The sequence below is a fragment of the Arvicola amphibius genome, chromosome 8 (assembly GCF_903992535.2).
Source record: "Arvicola amphibius chromosome 8, mArvAmp1.2, whole genome shotgun sequence".
Classification (NCBI taxonomy): Eukaryota; Metazoa; Chordata; class Mammalia; order Rodentia; family Cricetidae; genus Arvicola; species Arvicola amphibius.
Genome location: NC_052054.1, coordinates 69,359,494 through 69,379,477, shown reverse-complemented (window position 1 = coordinate 69,379,477; position 19,984 = coordinate 69,359,494). Strand labels below are relative to the sequence as shown.

The following is a 19,984-nucleotide window of genomic DNA, read 5'->3' as shown; positions in this document are numbered from 1 at the left end:
GTCTCACCTTCCTAATCCCAATCCCTTTCTGTTTCTCTCTTCCTCTCGCTAAATTTTCTGACATGCCTCAGGTCCAAATGCTCTGACTCTAATGAATGAAACTCTTCCTTTCATTCAGACCTGTATCCCTGTGTGTGTTCACTTATATTCACTATTACTCCCTCCTTGCATTCAGTCGTTCCACCCTCACAATCTTCGGTCCCTTTTGCCCCTCTTGCTCCCGACTCTGTGTGCGGGTATATCTGCCACCCTAATTCCTTCCTTCATAACTATCTCGTTGGGTATTTGGTGTCCCTGTCCCCTTCCCATTCCCTCACCACAGAACCGGACAGCCTTTCCCAAACCAGGTAGTCTGGGCATTACCCGGGAAACCACCAGATTTGGTCTCCCGGTTACCGTGGAGCTCTGCTCAGTCCCACCCAGGTCCGGTAATGCTGTGCTTGCACACACGGAGTACCCTGCCGACTACGACTCCCAGAAAGCCTCTAGCTGAACGTTTTTCTCCGCAGCTCAAGAGGTTGTCGAGGGGGCGCCCCTCCTGAACCGGGGTTGCCATGGAGACGAGGAGGCTGACGGCGTCCTAGTGAGAACGGTGATTGGTGCAGAAACCTGCAAATCCTGGGAAGGCCCGCAGAGAATTGACAAAAATGTGGTGGGGGGCATGCGCTGTCTGGAAGGCGGTGCAACCATCCGTTGCCCCCAGAGAGGATTGCGCACGTCGACGGGGCCCAAACGCCTGGATTTGAGACGGGGAGTGTGGGAAGAGAAGGCCAGGAGAGCGACCTGATCGTTACCAGCGCAATCCCCTGGGGACAGGAAGAAGGGTAGAAACGGAGGTGGGGTGGGGGAAGGGCAGAAGGGCTGGAGCTGCGCGCGGAGTAGTCTGGGAAATGTAGTCTGACCTGGAGGAAGCGAACGGGAGTGCGCATGTTTAGGAGCGCTCAGCCGCCCTCGGAACACTGAAGGGAGGCTGGGAGTCCTTGCACCGCGAAACTTCAGGAGGGGACTGAGATGGAGTGGGGACTACAGAGGGGAGTGGATTCTGGGGTTCCGGCTGCCCAGCTAGACCTTGAACCTCGGCAGAAGTCTGAGAACTCCCTGTGCTGTCACGCGAGCTTTCCAATCGCCACCATTGCCATGGCGACAGATCTCTTAAGTACCCTAAAATAGTCAGGCTAAAGTAGTGGTAGACTTCTGGGAAATGTATTTCCGGACCCTCCTCTACTTGTTTAGTGGCTGTTCCAAGTTTCTCCTAGGGTTTAGAGTTGTCTTGGCACCCTGAGGCGGCAGAGGTGTGACCCACAGAAATCTAACTGCCTCTAAGTTGATGCCACCCCAATAATAAATTCAGATTTTCACAAAGTCCCAGTTGCAGAAAGTATATAGGGAAGGGAAGTCAGCCCTATTTGCAGGTGAGGAAACTGCAGACTGCAGAGTTCACATAGGCACAGCGGAATCAGCATCTCGGACCTTTCTTGCAGACTGTTGCTCAAGTGATTTGGGGGCCTTTTGAGGGTCCTCAGAAGCCCCCCCCCCGTTACCTCCGAAAGCCAACTAAATTAGAGCTGAAGAAATGGATGGTTGCTAAATGTGATGTGATAGCTTCAAGTGTTGGAGAGGAGCAGTGGAAAGGTGTTGCCTGAGAAAAGTTGGGATGCGGGATAAGATGGCTATCTCTTTGAGAACCCACTGGGAGGGGATGCATGTCTGAGATTGGAGAGAAAACATTAATAGGCTGATAGTGGGAGTCGGGGGAGGAGGCAGCAGTGGTACTGATGCCCGGATGTAAATAAAGAGGTGACTTCTGGGATGATGCTGCTGGTATAGAAAAGGATAGGATTCAAAAAGAAATGAAAAGAATAGGATTTAGGGAAGAACCTAAACAGCAGCCTGTACTTAGAACAGGAGAAGCTACCAGACATTGCATAGGCCCAGCTGGAAAGATCAGCAAACCAAGTGGCTCTGCTGAGTTCCCATGGGTCTCTGGGGTGTGGCTGGCCTGTCAGTGCCTGTTCCCTCATGGGTACTCTGTGGAGAAGGTCTCAGGGGCAAACAACACAGCATACAGTAGGCACTCAGTAAGCATTAGCTGCCACTGTCTGTCCTTATTCCAGATGCCTCACACTGTTCCTTCCCTAGGGACAGACGCTGACCTGAGACCTTATCTGGTACTCCTGATGAGACCCACTGTGCTGGGTTCCTCAGGCCGTGCACCCCCAGAAAATGAGCCCGTTGCGGTGAAGCTGGAGGACACTGAAGAGGAGGGAGAAGGCAGTCTGTGGGACCCAGGCCCTGAGGCTGCGCGTCTACGCTTCCGGTGCTTCCGTTACGAGGAGGCCATTGGCCCTCAGGAAGCCCTGGCCCAGCTCCGAGAGTTGTGTCACCAGTGGCTACGCCCAGAGGTACACTCCAAGGAACAGATGCTGGAACTCTTGGTGTTGGAACAGTTTTTAGGTGCACTGCCTCCTCAGATACAGGCCCATGTGCAAGGGCAGTGGCCAGGCAGCCCTGAAGAGGCTGCTGCCTTGGTTGACGGGCTTCATTGGGAGCTGGATGGACCTCGGAAATGGGTGAGTCAATAGCTGAGTGGAAGGTCAGAGCTGGAGCATTATTCAAGCTTTGCCTCCCTCTGGGAGTTCTATGCCCGGTGAGACATGCTCCTTGGTCATACAGAAGTGTATACCAGCAACGGGGATCCTTCGTGTGGTTGCTCAGGACAGGAGCCCATACCTCTATTACCTATCATCCCCCAAGCTGGATGAGACACAAAGGGTATCAGGCAGCCCTGTGCCAGCAGAGAGTCCTTTTGCTTTCTGCTTGGGGGCAGGGAAGAGAAGGGGGAGGACTTTGGAAGACCTACTCATTATGTATTGACCAGGAAATCCTTCAGTGGAATGGGTGCCCATGGAGCATGGGTTGCACCCAGCTCCACTCTGTCCTTTGATGCATCTCTCTAGGTCACAATCCAGGTACAGGGAAAGGAGGTCCTATCAGAAAAGATGGAACCCTCCAGCTTCCAGCCTATACCTCACATCAAGCTCCAGACTCCAGAGCCTGGGGCTGAAACTCCCCCTGAGGAATTGCAGGAATTGCCAGTGAACCTTCAAATGAAAGAGGAGGAGACAAAGGTGATAGAGAATCCAGGTGAGAGTAGACAAAGTGGGTGGGGCTTAAAACCTGCCTGGGCCAAGCTGCCTACACTCCACTAAGCCAGGCCCTGCTAGATGAAATAGTTCTAGTGTTGCCTCTGGCCTTCGTCTTCCCTCCAGTCTTGCCACCACAGCCCCATTTCCACAGTTTTCCCCAAGCATCGTGGGACACGCCGCCCCGGGACCCACTGAGATGCAGAGGCACAAACCAGTTCTTGTCTCAACCATTTGCCTTCTAGAAAGCCCTACTTGACCCCATTCCCAACTGGGTCATGAGCTACCCTACCTTGTCCTTCCCAGCCTTGAGTTCATGCCCTATCACCTTTGTGTCTGGAACCCAGCACTTAGCACTGCTAGGGAGGGTAAGAACTTTCTTGAGCTGCCTGACCCCACTCTTTCTCCCCAGAACTCCTGGATTCTGGGCCTCTTCCTGCTGCCCAAGAGGCTACAGCTGCTCTCCTACCTAAGGAGGCCCAGGTGAGCCCTACACAGAATGTGAGCCACCCTTTGCCCTAAGAGCCTCTAATGGGTGGGTGGCCCAGCCAGGCACAGTCCAACAGTGACCACTGTGGTTGCAGGGCCATGGGACAGCACTGGACCAGACCTCTCCTCACAGCGACACTGAGCCTGATGTGGCCCCATGGAGTGAGGACCCTGTAGCCCTATGGCAAGAGGAAGTAGGGGGCATCTTCTCACCAGGTTAGTGAGATAGACACAATAGGACTGAGCCCTCCTCGTGATCCCCTACACCCACGAATCCTTGTGTCCCTATGCAAGACAGTCTCATCTCTGCAGTAGCTCCCTTAGCATTCTCTGCTGCTGTCCCCTTGGCGCCTCCTGACTCTGCTCTGCATCATAATATCTTCCTGGAAACAGACCTTGTGTTCCCCCATACCCACATCCTGTGCTCAGTCGTGGCATGCTGCATGGCCTCCAGACTCTGGTCTGCATCTTGCAGGTTGGATACCAGAGCAGGGAAGTTTGAGACCTGGTGAGGAAAGCCTATTAGTAGATAAGGCAAAAGTAGTTCTGAGAACTGCTGAGAATGGTGAGAATGGACCAGGACCCCGCCTCCTCTTTCTTGATTGACTTCCCTGTGTAAGGGCATCATCCTCTGAATTCTGGTGCAGGAGGTAAATTTTTGAGAGGTTACAGATCTGAAACGCGGTTGTCTAGTCCATGTTAGGTAGTTTATTTTTCCACACTGGGTAGGGAGCTCAGGGATTGAGCATGCTAGGCATGCACACAGTCACAGAGCTACACTCCCAGCTTCCCACTACTGGGTTATGGACAAGAACTCTACTACTGAGCCCTACTTTAACCTCTCTGGTGGAGCCAGGTATTTGTCCCACCACTGAGCCATGCTTTAGCCCATTCTAGGTAGGAGTTTTACCACTGAGCTGTATCTGCAGTCCCGGAACTCAGTTAGAGTCAGTCTCAGGCTTCTTTTGTTTGTTTAATTTCTGCTGTTGACGAGTCCTCTCTATTTGAAATTCACATATCTCCTAGTAGGGAACTGCCATGAGATGTTTCTTTGGCGCATGATGTGATGGTGTAACCGAGGCTCTTGGCCTCTGGGATGGTCCTTCAATGTTAACCTCTCCAGCTTCCCACCCTGTTTTGTGTGTATTTGAACCCGTGTAGATAGCACACATGTAGATAGAGCTCAGACAACAACTTGAAGTAGTCAGTTTTCTCTCCCTGTCATGAGGATCCTGGGACTCAAATTCAGGTCATCAGGCTTGGCAGCACACTGAGGCAGAAGAGAACACCCAGCATAAGCGCCTGGTGCCTCAGCAGTCACCGGGCCTGACCAGCCCTGCTTTTGTTGCCTAGAGACCACTTTGTCTTGCTTGGACCTGCTCCTCTCTTCACCCACAGTTTCAGTCTTTTAGCTCTCTTGCAGACACATTGGCACCATTGCTTCCAGACCCTTAGCTGCTTCCTCCTTGGGCCACTCTTGCTGTAGATAACCATACTTCTTGCTTTCAAACATCAATTCATCTTCACCTCCATGACTCCTGTCATGCCCCTTGGCTGCTTGACTCATCCTCCAGCTGTGACTTTTGTGGAGGCCAGAGTTTTGGTTATTGGGAGAGGGTCCTGCTTTGTTTTGAGACAGGGTCTGCTATATCCCAGGCAGGCCTGGAACTCAATATGTAGCTGAGATGGATCATGAACAACTGATCCTCTTGCCTCTACTTCCCAAGTGCTGGAATTACAGGTGCAGGATACCTCTCCTGGTTTAGGCAGTGTTGTGGCCAAAACCAAGGGTTTCATGCATGCTACAAGAACTCTACCAGCTGATACACGTCACAGCCCTGTTGGTGATTTGGTGGTGGTGGTGTGTGCGTGCGCACGCACATGGGTGTGTGCATGCGCACGCACATGGGTGTGTGCATACAAAGGCGTGCATGTTTGTGTTTGTGCACACACTTGTACACCAGGGATTGAACCCTGGCCTTTTACACACGCTAAACATGCATTCTACTATGAGAGCTATACTCCCAGAGATCTTTCTAGTGCTTCATTATGACACCATTTTAAATGCTAACACCATGCCAGGGACAGCATTAACAGGCTGGTAACATGCAGATACAAATGAATTCACTAAAGACACAAGGCAGGGGGCTGGGGAGATGGCTCAGAGGTTAAGAGCACTGGCCGCTCTTCCAGCAGTTCTGAGTTCAATTCCCAGCAACCATGTGGTGGCTCACAACCATCTATAATGAGATTTGGTGCCATTTTCTGGCCCGCAGGGATACATACAGGCAGAACACTGTATACATAATCAATAAATAAATCTTAAAAAAAAAAACAAAAGGCAGAAGTAGTTTAATACATGGTGGGACCTCAGAAGACAAGACAGTAAATAGAGCCTGTCTCCACAGAGCCATTCTATGAGGCTGCTTTGGGTAGCAGTGAGTCTCCATGTGTACAGTCAAGCAGCATCTCGGTGTCCTGGAGCCCTGAGATATCTGCATTTGGGGTGTATCCTGACTAGCAGCAGCATACATAGCCTTGAGGCAATAATGGTTTGTCTTATCTCGAGTCAGAAATGGCTCAGTGGGACCACCCATCCTAAACAGGCATCTACATTTTGCAGCTAGGGCAGTTAATAGTCCTGCTCAGATGTGGCAGCTTCCTTGCCCTGAACCCACCCTACCATGCAGCAAAAGCGAGCTTGTTTCACAAGGCTAGACCAGCTCAGCACAGCATCCACAGTTAATACATTCACATGGTGAAAACTCTGAAAGGTGTACAAAGCGTACACAGCACAGTGCCCATCTGTGCCCAGCAGTCAGCACAAGTTCTCAGTGCCTTCCAGAAAGAAATCGCATGCAAAGCAGACACAATCTAATCATGCACTGCACAACAGTGTGCTGGTCAACCCAGATCACAAATAACAATTACCTTGGGGCTGGAGAGATGGCTCAGAGGTTAAGAGCATTGCCTGCTCTTCCAAAGGTCCTGAGTTCAATTCCCAGCAACCACATGGTGGCTCACAATCATCTGTAATGAGATCTGGTGCCCTCTTCTGGCCTTCAGGCATACACACAGACAGAATATTGCATACATAATAAATAAATAAATAAATATTTTTAAAAAAATAACAATTACCTTACAATATTGCCAAAGCTGGATATGGCTTTACACCCCTAACACTTGGGAGGTGGAGGCAGGAGGTAGGCAGAAACTGGAGGATTGCCATGTCTTCAGGGCCAGTTTGGACTACAGTGTGATATCTTGTCTCAAAAAATTGTGGCTGGTTGTAGAAGGAACAGCGGACTGCATTTCTGCACAACTAGCTTTACACCCTAAATAACAACACACAAATTGTATTCATTTAAAAACTGCTTGGCCCATTAGCTCTAGCCTCTTACTGGCTAACTCGCACATCTTGATTAGCCCATTTCTATTAATGTGTGTACCACCACGAGGTGGTGGCTTACTGAGAAGATTCTAACCTGCGACCATCTCGGAGAGGAGAGCTATGGCGGCTGACTCACTTCCTTCCCAGCATTCTGTTCTGTTTACTCTGACCACCTATGTTCTGACCTATCAGGCCAAGAAGTTTCTTTATTAATTAACCAATGAAAGCAACACATAGAAGACCCACCTACATCATTTCCCCTTTTTTCTGTTTAAAAAAAAGTAAGGTTTTTAACTTTAACATAGCAAAATTACATATAACAAAAGTTATCAAGCAAGAATTACAGTTACAATATTGATATCTATTTTATCTTTTATCATAACTAAGGAAAACTATAACTATCTATTTATTCTTCAACTATATCAAAGACTCCAGAAGGATATAATACTACCTAAGAAAACAAGAAATAAGCAACTTACAAAATTCTAGAAATGACAGAGGCATCTCACTGTCTGGACAGTCACCCAAAGTTCCTCTGTAACACTGGGGCATCCATCTTCGGCCTACAGGCCCATAGTATGCAGCAGACATTTCCATGAAGCAGGAAATTCCAATGACAGTTCAGTCACTTTCTTTTGTGTCCTGCAGAATGTCTCGCAGACTCTTTTATGAAGCAGGAACCCTGAAAGACCATCTCACCTTTAGGCAAGTTTAGCAGTCTGCTCTCTGCGGGTTCTTTGTGTCCAGTTTATGCAACAGTCCAGGAAAGAGCAGTTTCTTGCCCAAGTGGCTATCAAACTCCATCAGGAGCCTCTTCAATGCCTATCTTCCTCTTGAAGTAGATTAGTGCTGCCAGGAGCAGACGTGTCTCATTGTCATGAAAAGCCCTAAGTTATTAAAACATCTTAAATGCCATGTTCTGTAGTCTTTGAAAGATATGAAGAATGTCTAACTGAAATATATCTCTGTATATCTAGAAAATCTAACTAACATGGCTACAAGCTTGACTATTATCAATGATTATCCATTAACCCATATTTTTTAATTATACATTACATTTTTAAATGAACTACACAATCACAATACCTTAATCAAGATCAGAAATGTATATATATAACAAAATTAACCTTAAAATCCATACCAATGCAAATTATTCATATCTATATCATCTCCCCTTTAAATGTAAAAGAACATTTATAAACAATATTTGGGAATATGGGCATAGTTTTTTTTCTCTCCAAACTGTTTCATGCTGAATGGGGGTGCTGTTATTCGGGTCTTTCATGGTATAACCTGTGTGCTAGGTTCCTCTCAGTCAACAGTTGAGCAAAGTAATTTTTTGAGGGTGTTCACAGCAACTTTTCAGGAGGGCGTTGTCTATCAAACCATATTGGGATAGAAGCAATCCAGAGGGTCTCATCCTCTGTGAAAACAAAAGAAGAACTTTTCCAAAGCATCATAACCCTAGATCCAAATTTTGAAGTCAAGGTATTTTCAAAATATCTATCTTGGATTAGTTCAGCAGCATTTATAAATAAATATCTTTTAGCAGCTGTTGCTCCTTCCTCAGCATTCAAACAATTCAAAGAAAGCATAATAGCATACAGTATCAAGATTCTCTGTATTTTCCATCTTTGTGCGGCTTTATTTTAACATCTATTTTGTTTATTACTTTTTATTTATTTTGTAAAATTACTTTTATTTTTTGAGACAGGTTCTCTGTATATCTTTGTCCTGGAATAACTCTGTAGACCAGGCTGTCCTTGAACTCACAGAGGTCCATCAGTCTGTGCCCCCTCAGTGCTGGGATTAAAGGTGTATGCTATCACACCTTGAACTCACAGAGATCTGTCTGTCTCTGCTTCCCAGACATTGGGATTAAAGGCGTGTGCTACCACACCTTGAAGTCACAGAGGTCAATCTACCTCTGCCTCCCAAGTGTTGGGATTAAAGGTGTGTACCACCACACCCAACTACTCTCTTTTTTTATCTTTTTTAAGAACTTTAACCTTTTTCTTTTCTCTCCCAAGCCAGCATATATTTTTAACACACAATAAAGCATTTAGAGATTTATTTTTTGAATCTCTCTTTATTATATATCTCTCTTCTTCTGACATGAGTCTTTAAGGAGATGATGAAAGCCGTGGCTTTGACCACTGGATCCAGCCCATTCCTTAGCTTTCCAGCCTCATGGCGGAGGTACCAGCTGTAGCCATTTTTATTGCCATAACTCTATGGTATTTCAAGGTCCTTGCCAGCCAACAAGCTGCAGCATTCTGCTCACAGACCACACTCAGTTGGACTGCCTGCCTGAAAGAGTCAGAGTTTGCTCTGGCAGGACGGCCCAGAAAGCCAGCATTTTAAAATGGCGCAGCTTTTTTCCTGCTATGGCTGAAAACCGAAAAGCATGTGGTTAACTTTTTATCAACACTATTTAAGTGTTTCTTGGCAGGACATTTTAAAAGAGCTTCAAGGTTTTGCAGCTAAAGCTGAATCAGGAAGCTTTTCTTTTTTTTTTTAAAGATTTATTTATTTATTATGTATACAACATTCTGCCTTGATGTATGCCTGCACGCCAGAAGAGGGGGCCAGATCTCAGTACAGATGGTTGTGAGCCACCTTGTGGTTGCTGGGAATTGAACTCAGGACCTCTGGAAGAGCAGCCAGTGCTCTTAACCTCTGAGCCATCTCTCCAGCCCCAGGAAGCTTTTCTTAAATGAGAGTGCTTGCTTGCCTGTAGCAAGCAGAGCAGACGCGAGAAATTGCTGCTACCAAGAAGACATGCTTTACTCTATTCTTTTCCAAGCTTTCTCAGGCTTTCAGTGGATTCAGTTATCCACGTTAGGCGCCATTCTGTGGTAAAATAACTCAAGCAGAAAGAGTACTTGCTAAGCCTGGCAGCAAGAATTTAATCTCTGGGATCCACGTGGTGGAAGGAGAGAGTCTTTCCCACAGGTTGTCTTCTGACCTCCACATATGCATCACAGCATGCCCATGGCCATAGAGACACACACACCAAAAATAATTTCTAAATGTAAAAATCAAAAACCATTTGACAACACCGTTCTCAAGAGTTTTCCGTTTGGTTAAACCTGTACAGCCAGGTGCTCAGTAGCCTTATATAAACACAAGTACATCCAGTCTAGATATGTAGGGAAACATTGTTTCAAAAGCACAAAGCAAACCAGGAATGATAGCATCCACCCTTAATCCCAGCACCTAAAAGAGGCAAAGGCAGACAGATTTCTGTGAATTTAAAGCCAATGTAGACTACATAGCAAGTTCCAGATCGCCAGAGCTAGTGAGACCCATTTTGTTTTGTTTAAAACCAAAAACAAAACAAAAAAGCAGAAAGATGAAAAGGCTTTTTTTTATGGGGCTGGAAAGATGGCTCAGTGATTAAAAAGACAGGTTGCTCTTCCAGAGGACGTGGGTTTGAGTCCCAGCACCCGCATGGTAACTTGAAATTGTCCCAGAGGATAAGGCTGGCTATTGTAGGAACTACATACACATGGTACACAGACATACATACAGGCAAAACACCCATATATATCTAAAATAAAAAATTTAAAGACAAAAGGGTCTTTTGTTGTGGTGATGGTAGTTTGGATTTTTGTGTTTGTGGCTTTTGGGGGGGTGTTGTTTGCTTTTGTTCCTTGTTTTTGGTTGGTTTTCTCTGTGTAACCAGGGAGTCTTGACCACACTATGTATCAAAGGCTGGTTTCAAACTTATGTCAGCCTTTTTGCCACCAAGAGTACTGGACTTATAGGCATGCACTACCATGCACTGCAAGAAAAGTTCAAAAAGAAGAAAATGTTTAAGGGACTGAAGATAAGCAGATAAGAGGACCAGGTTGGGTTCCTAGCATTAGGGTCAGAAAAATTGACAACCTCCTGTAACTCCAGCTTCAGTAACGTTGGAGGTCACAGTGCTCACATGCTTATAGACATATACATATATACACAATTTAAAATAAAAATACTGGGACATAGCCGGCCAGTTGGTGGCACACACCTTTAATCCCAGTACTCAGGAGGCAGAGGCAGAAGCAGGTAGATCTCTGTCAGATGAAGGCTAACCTGATCTACAAAATGAGTTCCAGGACAGCTAGGGCCATACAGACTCTGTCTCAAATAAAAATAGTATTTTCAAATGAACAACCCTGGGGCTGGAAAGAATAGGTGCCTCACAACCATCTGTAACTCCAGTTAAGGGAATCTGACACCCTCTCTGGCCTCCTCTGGCCCCAGGCACACACTTGGTACACAGACATACATGCAGACAAAACACTCATACACATAAAATAGGTTTAAAAAATTTAATGAACAAACCAGGTAAAGCGACACATTCCTTTAATCCCAGCACTAGTAGGGAAGCAGAGTCAGGTGGATCTCTGTGAGTTTAGGACCAGCCTGGTCTTCAGAGTGACAGCCAGGGATATATAAGTGAGACTCTATCTCAAAAGGCTAAACAAATACATAGAAAATGAACCAACCTTGCTTGGTCCACCAGAACCCCCATGGTGAAAGGAAAAGACCAAGTCCTGCAGGTTTCCCCCTGACCTCCACATGTGCACTCCAGTATAAATACGCGCACACACCAATACGTAGGCTAAAAATATATTTTTAAAAACTTGAGGCTTGAGTTGGAGAGATGGCTCAGAGGTTAAGAGCACTGGCTGTTCTTCCAGAGGTCCTGAGTTCAAGTCCCAGCAACCACATGGTGCCTCACACCCATCTATAATGAGATCTGGTGCCCTCTTCTGGCCTGCAGATGTACATGCAGACAACAGTATACATAATAAAGAAAAAGAAATCTTTTTAAAAAAAAAAAAACCTTGAGGCTAGAGAGTGAGCTCAGTGGTTAAGAGTGTTTATGGCTTTTCAAACACATATCAGGATGTTCACAATGTCCTGGAACTCCATGCCAGGGGATCTGATACCCTCTGACCTCCTAGGGCCCTGCATACACATGGTACAATTAAATGCATGCAGTCATGCATACATGCACATGTTTACAAAAACTCTTTATGGGCCAGGCATTAGTGACACACACTTTTAATCCCAGCATTTGGAGGCAGAGGCAGGTGAGTCTCTATGAGTTTGAGGGCAGCCTGGTCTACAGAGTGAGTTCCAGGATGGCCAGGGCTGCACAGAGAAACCCTGTCTTGGAAAAAAAGGAGGAGGAGGAGGAGGAGGAGGAAGAGGAGGAGGAGGAGGAGAGAGAGAGAGAGAGAGAGAGAGAGAGAGAGAGAAAATTCATGGATTCCCAAATGGCCTCATTCCCCTCTTTTCATGTCATGTGCTTGGCAAACAGCAGGGGTGGTCACAGGTCTTCACACAGCTCTGAAGACTCACTGTGGTCCACACTTACTCCCTTGTCCACAGTTCTTTGGATTGATTCTCATTAAATACTAGAAAACCCTGTGCACAGGTCATTGACACCAGGAGGAATACAACTACTAAACAGGAATACCTAAAAGTATAATTCCTGGGATGGTGTAAAACACTGCTGTTTTAGTTTGTGTTTTCAAGAAAGTATCTCATGTAACCCAGCTGGCCTTGATTGCAGTAGATGACAACCTTGAACTCCTACCTCCATCCCCCAAATTCTGTGAATGGAAGCACTCACCTCCACACGCTATTGTGATAAAAAATTCCGACCCAGCCTGTGTTGTACTAGCAATGCATACAAACACTTAATATGGAAACAAGGCTAGAGAGATGGCTCAGTGGTTAAGAGCATACTGGCTTCTCTTGCAATTCCCAGCACCCACATATTAGCTTACAGTTATCTAACTCCAGTCTCGGGAAATCCAACCCCCGACTTTGGCCTCCACAGGAACTGTAGCCACATGGTCTCACATGGTATAAAGACACACAGCCAAAACACCTACACACACACACACACACACACACAAATCATAAAAAAGGAAAAGATATGGTAACAGGTTAGGAGATGTAGCTCAATGATAGAACATTGGCCTAGCACGAGAATTCCTGGGTTCAAGTCCCATCACTGGAAAAAAAAAAATGCTGCGACTAGGAAACAATGTGTCAATGCAGCCCTACTGTGAATTTTCCTAAGCAGGAACTAGCATGTTCAGTGAAGCTTAAACAATTAGTTACATTATTTCTTGTTCATGTACTTCCACAGTGTGGCTGTCAGCAAGCTATGAATTGACTGAAGCTTCTGTAGTAATTTAATTATCCCTTAGTCTCTGGAGAGTTGTGGCTTTTGATTCTGGTTTCCTTTTGTGCATTCTAATTTCTCTTACTTCCCTTTGGTGCCTCTTGGATTTTCTGTCATTCATTCTGTCTCCAGCCTCAGTTGCCTGGGTGGACACCTCAGACACCTCATCCCTCGATTAGCCTCGATTAGCCTCCTATCTTGGAAGCTCACTCTGTAGTCCACTGTGCCTCAGGCTTGCACTTTGGACGGCTCAGTCTGTAGCAGGAACATGCTTCTACAATCAACTCTCATGTTGATCAAATGTAGGCTTGTGTTCATCTCATCCCCAACCTCCAAGCCTACAATGCAATCCTCTTACTCTAGTATGTTTGGGCCATCTCAAGTGTGGCAAGGCCAAACCCAAAACTAAAGAACTGTATTCCCACCTTTACTGCTTCCTGTTGATGTTCTTCTGGTCTTTATTGAATCTACATTCTTTGCATCTTCCCAGACCCTCACTCCCCACCTAAACTGGGCCCCACTATCACCCTGGAAATCTTCCACAAAGAGGTGTTAGTTTTCTCCCAGCAACTTAAGTCAAATCAGGAAAGACTTCACACACACCTCAGGGAAATCTGTTCAGATACAACTGCCACTCTCCTGTCTGCATCACCTGCCAATTCCAGGCCTGTAGTTCAGTCTCCCAGAATTCGGTGGGTTAGGGCAGAAAGCCAGAGTCTCATGAAGGAATGGGTCCCCTTGTGCAGGGTTTGCGCTTCAGATGGACAGCATCACGGCAGAACCAGAAACGGTGAGCCCCCACCTCCATGTTCCCTGGGATCTCGACATGGCTAGCCTCTCTGGGCAGATGCAGTCCCCTTCCCGAGAAGGTGGCTTCGCCCATGCCCTCGTGCTCCCCAGCAACCCGGGAGGTGAACAGGATCCTGCCTGCGAGAATCCCTGCCCCGGTGTGGGCCCAGCTCTGGTGGCAACTCGCAGGCATGCCCCAAAGGGCCGGAGCCGGGGCCGCCCTAGTACCGGGACCGGAGCGGTGCGAGGCGGCCGCTGTGACGTGTGTGGCAAGGTATTCAGTCAGCGAAGCAATCTGCTGCGGCACCAGAAGATCCACACGGGCGAGCGACCGTTCGTGTGTGGTGAGTGCGGCCGCAGCTTCAGTCGCAGCTCTCACCTGCTGCGCCACCAGCTCACGCATACCGAGGAACGGCCTTTCGTGTGCCGTGACTGCGGCCAGGGCTTCGTGCGCAGCGCGCGCCTGGAAGAGCACCGGCGAGTGCACACGGGTGAGCAGCCGTTCTGCTGCGCAGAGTGCGGCCAGAGCTTTCGGCAGCGCTCCAACCTACTACAGCACCAGCGCATCCACGGTGACCCACCAGGCCCAGTACCACTCACCCTGCCCCTCCCGGGAGTTCCCGAGCCCCCGGGCCCCTTCCCATGCAGCGAGTGCTGTGAGAGCTTCCCACGCCGTGCCGTGCTGCTAGAGCACCAGGCGGTGCACACTGGAGACAAGTCCTTCGGATGCGTGGAGTGCGGCGAGCGCTTTGGCCGCCGCTCGGTGCTGCTGCAGCACCGGCGCGTGCACAGCGGCGAACGGCCCTTCGCCTGTGCCGAGTGCGGCCAGAGCTTCCGGCAGCGCTCCAACCTCACCCAGCACCGGCGTATCCATACCGGCGAGCGGCCCTTCGCCTGCGCCGAGTGTGGCAAAGCCTTCCGCCAACGGCCCACACTCACGCAGCACCTGCGTGTGCACACAGGCGAGAAGCCCTTCGCCTGCCCCGAGTGTGGCCAGCGCTTCAGCCAGCGACTCAAGCTCACGCGCCACCAGAGGACCCACACGGGCGAGAAGCCCTACCACTGCAGTGAGTGCGGCCTGGGCTTCACGCAGGTGTCCCGGCTCACTGAGCACCAGCGCATCCACACAGGTGAGCGGCCTTTCGCTTGCCCCGAGTGCGGCCAGAGCTTCCGGCAGCATGCCAACCTCACCCAGCACCGGCGCATCCACACGGGCGAGCGGCCCTATGCGTGCCCCGAGTGTGGCAAAACCTTCCGCCAGCGGCCCACGCTCACGCAGCACCTGCGCACCCACCGACACGAAAAGCCCTTCGCCTGCCAGGACTGTGGCCGCCGCTTCCACCAGAGCACCAAGCTCATTCAGCACCAGCGTGTGCACAGCACTGAGTAGGTCAAAAACACCTCACACTGTTGTTGTGAGGCTGGCATCGCTCAACAGGCCCGCTGAGGGCAAGGTCTTCAGTAGGTGCTCAATAAATAGATGATGCTTTCTCACCTGCACGGTTCTTCTGCCCACCTTACGGCTGTTTCAGGTTGGGTATATCCTCTGCGCCATGGCCTTCCGTATACTTCCCAAGTAACCGTACCTATCACACCTGCTCTCTTGTGGGATATAATCTGTACCATACCTCTGGCTTATACAATAGGTATGCCCAGCCTCAGATGGTGAAAAGTAGCCACACTCACACAAAAAAAAATTAACCAGGGTCTAGTTGAGAGATCTACCTGGGCAGTGGTGGCCCATACCTTTAATCCCAGCAGTCTGGAGGCAAAAGCAGTTGGATATCTGTGAGTTCGAGGGCAGTCTGGTTTACAAAACAAGTTCCAGGACAGCCACAGCTAGAGCTGTTACTCAGAGAAACCTTGTCTCGAAAAACAAAAACAACAAAAAACAAAAAGGAAGAAAAAAAACGGGGGGGGGGGTTGGGGCGGTCCACCAACTACATGACTTCTGGGTGACAACAAAGGGACAAAGGGTAGTCCAGCTGGATGTGGTGGCACCCTAGCACTTCAGAAGCTGAGAAAGGACTACAGAGTTTTAGGCTAATCTGGGCTACACCATAAGCTATTGTCTCAAAAGCACACACTGAGTGTGGTGGCACACACCCATACCCCAGCAGATAGATGGCAGAGGCAAAAGCACTGCTCTAAGTTCAACAGGCAGGTGAGAGCCTGTCCAGAAACAAAGAAGCCCAAATACAACTATACAAATGTGGTGGTATGATGGGAACCGGCTTGTAATCATTCCAGCTATTGCTGAGGCAGGTGGACTGCTAGCTAGTTCAAGGCCTGCTTAGCATACAGACCTATTTCAAAACAAAAACCCATAGGGCTTATGGGGTTGGGTGGGGTGGCTCAGTGGTAAAGCCACTTGTCATCAAGCCTGATGACCTGAGTTTGATCCCTAAAACCCACGTGTTGGAAGGCGACAACCAACTCCTGAAAGTTGTCCTCTAACCTGCACAAGCTCTGTGTGTGTATGTGTTTTTCTGTTATGTGTGCACATGTACACACACAGGTAAAGAAATAAATGGGGGAGAGCCTTAAAAGAGGGCAGGAATGTAGTTTATTGATGGGTTGTTTGCCTAACATTCACCAGGCCCTGGGATCAATGCCTTCTGCTTTAAAGACCATTTTATGAGTTGGAGAGAAAAACAAATCTTGGTTGCTGCTGAGAAGAGAGAAATGGACAGGAAAGGGAGGGAAAGAGGAAGACAAAAGCATGCCATTTGAGTCAGGGTCCCAGGAAGCAGGAAGGTTCAGCTGTGGTTGTCAGCAATCAGCTGGATGGGAGCAGCAGGGCTGGGGTTATCGGAGACAGAATGTCCAGAGTAAGAAGATAAGCACACTTAGGACTTTAGCGAGTATTCAAAGAGAGGGGGATAAGAAAAGTTATGCATTTTGAGCTAGAACTCAGAAAAGTGGGCAGGCTTAGCAGTGAAGATCTCTGGCAACTTCCGAGTGCTTTACATTTTTAAAGTAATGAACTGTCAAGGAGGTAAGACTTTTGGGGTAGGAGCCACTCATTGTTCATCCTGTGCCAGTGTGATTGAGAATCCTGAGGAAGGACCTTCAGGGCCCTTCTCTCCAGAGAGCTGCAAGGCCTGACTCTGGGCAGTGTGTACACTACTACCAGAGGGGCCTTGGCTGCCAAGTGAAGAGTCTGGCTGGTGGAGGGCCACAAGGCCACTCTTCTCAGCCCCTGTGGCACCATTTCTCAGAGCAGCAGGTTGAGAGGCCTCTGTGGAGTCCCCGCCCTGCAGCGATGCCCAGATAGACAGGTCTAGAGACCAGAGGCAGGAACTTGAATGATACCTCAACCTTTGTCAGGAGACAGGATCTCGTGGTGCCGTGATACTCCCACCACATCCAGAGCCTCCAAAGGGATTGCCCACCTCTTGTGCTCTCCATCTTGCTGAGTCAACACCAGCAATTCCCATGACATCGTTTCCCTGTGCCCAAATCCTCTGTCCGGTCACTTTCCTCCTAACAGCACCCCACCCCCACCCCCTGAAAAGTCATAAGCAGAAAGTCAAAACTTTCTTCCCACCAGCAGGATGAGCACTGAGTGAACATGGGAGGTGCCATGAGATAAACACCAGATTGGGAGGTTTATCCTGGAAACTCATAAACATTTCAGTATTTTCTTGTCCTCATGGGTTTGCAACTAACAGGTACTAAGAAGAAATGAGTGAGACCCCCAAATTGTGCAGCACAGACTTCAGGACCAGTTGCTTTAGCCTTTGGATTCTTTTCCCCTCAATCCAACCACAGGCCCTTCCACCATGGCTCTGTTCATAGCTCTACAGGAGTCTCCTTCACACTGGGGATTCTTCAGGAGTGCATTCTGCAAGAAGTGACAGGATATACAGCTGACAACAGTTGGCATGACCCTGGACACTTCAGGCCTGGTGTCCCATGCCATTTCCTCCTTTTAATAGCCACCTTCCCTTCCATCTATGACTTTGGCACAGCCGCCCCCTCCCATGGATTACTGAGGTGCAAGTAGTCAAAGACCCATTTAACACAATTCATTCAGCTTGAGCCCTAAACCCAGGTTGAGGTTTTTCTCTGGGTAGTTGTCAGACCGGTTCTGGGAGGTCCCAGGAATACCATTTTAAGGTCTGCATGTCCAAGCTGCTTCACTTGTTCCTGCCACTTCATCATGACACCCAAAACCAGGATCTAGATTCAAGGAAAATAAACAAGCCAGACCAAGTCAGAGGCTGATCCTGTGTGACAGAGTGAGGGGAGGGGGGAAATCCCTGGTCCCTATAACATTCCCTTGTTCCCTCCAACTGTCAGTTGTGAAGGGACAAAGACACAGCTCCATGAGGCCACTTAGTGGCCTATGGAACACCCTACATTTTATAGAGATATGGACTCAAACCAAACTGAGATTCATGGTTCCAATGCAGAAAAGAATTTCAGCCCTAGCCAGTATGATGCAAAATTGGAGGTTTTATTAAACATGTTGTAAATAAGCTTTAAGCATGAGAGAAGTGCTCAAAATGACTTAACCAAGTGTGGATGTGTTTTCCATGGAAGAATTGGGGGATTGGGGGGGGGGGGGAAGTAGTGGATGTGGGATCTTCAAGGAAGAGTCTCAATTATCTTAGCATTAGCTATGTAAAATGCCTTTTTGGGTGGCTCTCAATTTACATTTCAAAGGGTTGCTAAGAAACCTTTTCCTACCAGCTCCAGACAAGCCTTGGATGGAATTATCATCTCGTAAGGTAAAATAAAAGCTACTAAAGTGTACAGGTTCAGTACACATCCTTGCCCAGTAAATGGAGTTTCGGTGAGATTCCTAAGAACATTGTAGGAATTACAATCCCGAGTGTTTGCGATTAAAGACGTGCGCCACCATCGCCCGGTTTGTACTGGCATTCTTGCTTATTATCCATGGAAAGAGGGTTCAACCAGGCTCCAGGGTCAGAGGTTCTATCCCTTTCTTGGGTCCCCGTAATTTTCAGTGTTCTCTTCTACCTCACAGACCAGCAAAGATCCCTGAACCAATCGGCTTTAAATCCAGCACTCAGGAGACAGAGGCAGGCAGATCTCTATGAGTTCGAGGCCAGCTTGGTTCACAAGAGTGCCAGGACAAGTTCCAAAGATACACAAAGAAACCTTGTCTCGAGGAGCCGGGCGGTGGTGGCGCACGCCTTTAATCCTAGCACTCGGGAGGCAGAGGCAGGCGGATCTCTGAGTTCGAGGCCAGCCTGGTCTACAAGAGCTAGATCCAGGACAGAGCTAGATCCAGGACAGGCTCTAGAAACTACAGGGAAACCCTGTCTCGAAAAACAAAAAAACAAAAAAAAAAAACAAACAAAAAAAAAGAAACCTTGTCTCGAAAAACAAAACATAACAAAAATCAAGAAAGATCCTGAACCAAGATAAGCAGACTTTAGAATCTGAGCAGTGGGGAAAGGACACAGGCAGGGAAGTGCTAGAACACCGTAGAACTGCAGGACTACAAATAGCCCGAGCCCATTTAGTCCTGAGACCCTGGGAGGGCCAGGAGGGGCGTACCATCACAGCACTCTGAAAACTGTAGCAGAGGAATGTGAGTTCAAGGTCAGCTTGGACTACCTGCTGAGTTTGGGCCAGGGATGGGTCCTGGGTGGAAGAACGGTAAAGCCACAAAAGCTGTGCGCCTGAGGAGCGGTAAGAGTAGTTCTGGAGTGACTGTTTTTCTCGGGGGTCTCAGTGTGGGCTTGAGGTTAGGGCAGATGGTGGAGGCCAGGCTGGCTTCAAACCCAAGCTGAGTTCCCATCCTTGGCCCAAACTTCTCTCAGCTTTTAAAGATAAAGCCAGGAAAGGCTGCTGGGGGTGGGCCACTGTGATGACAGAGGGCTGAAAGGGACTAGACTTAAAAGGTCAGGAGGAGCGCTCGGGAGCAGATCGCTGTGAGTTCCAGGACAGCCAGGGCTACACAGAGAAACCGTCTTGAAAAACAAAATAAACAAAAATAGGTTA

The 19,984-nt window shown here is 48.3% G+C and overlaps 1 protein-coding gene across 3 annotated transcripts; it reads left to right on the top strand.

The window, feature by feature from the left end:
• Positions 1 to 607: 607 nt before the first annotated feature.
• On the top strand, positions 608 to 15,395 carry Mzf1 (myeloid zinc finger 1). Of its 3 annotated transcripts, XM_042055509.1 has the most exons (6): positions 608 to 824; positions 2,140 to 2,570; positions 2,958 to 3,144; positions 3,556 to 3,626; positions 3,728 to 3,848; positions 13,963 to 15,395. In XM_042055509.1, exons 2-6 carry the CDS (start codon positions 2,178 to 2,180, stop codon positions 15,393 to 15,395), a joined length of 2,205 nt encoding a protein of 734 aa, XP_041911443.1. In that variant the 5' UTR covers positions 608 to 824; positions 2,140 to 2,177. The 3 variants fall into 3 exon arrangements, with proteins under 3 accessions (XP_041911443.1, XP_038194742.1, XP_038194744.1); XM_038338814.1 differs by lacking the exon at positions 608 to 824 and having other exon boundaries at positions 960 to 2,570; XM_038338816.1 differs by lacking the exon at positions 608 to 824 and having other exon boundaries at positions 960 to 2,570; positions 14,117 to 14,799.
• Positions 15,396 to 19,984: the final 4,589 nt, after the last annotated feature.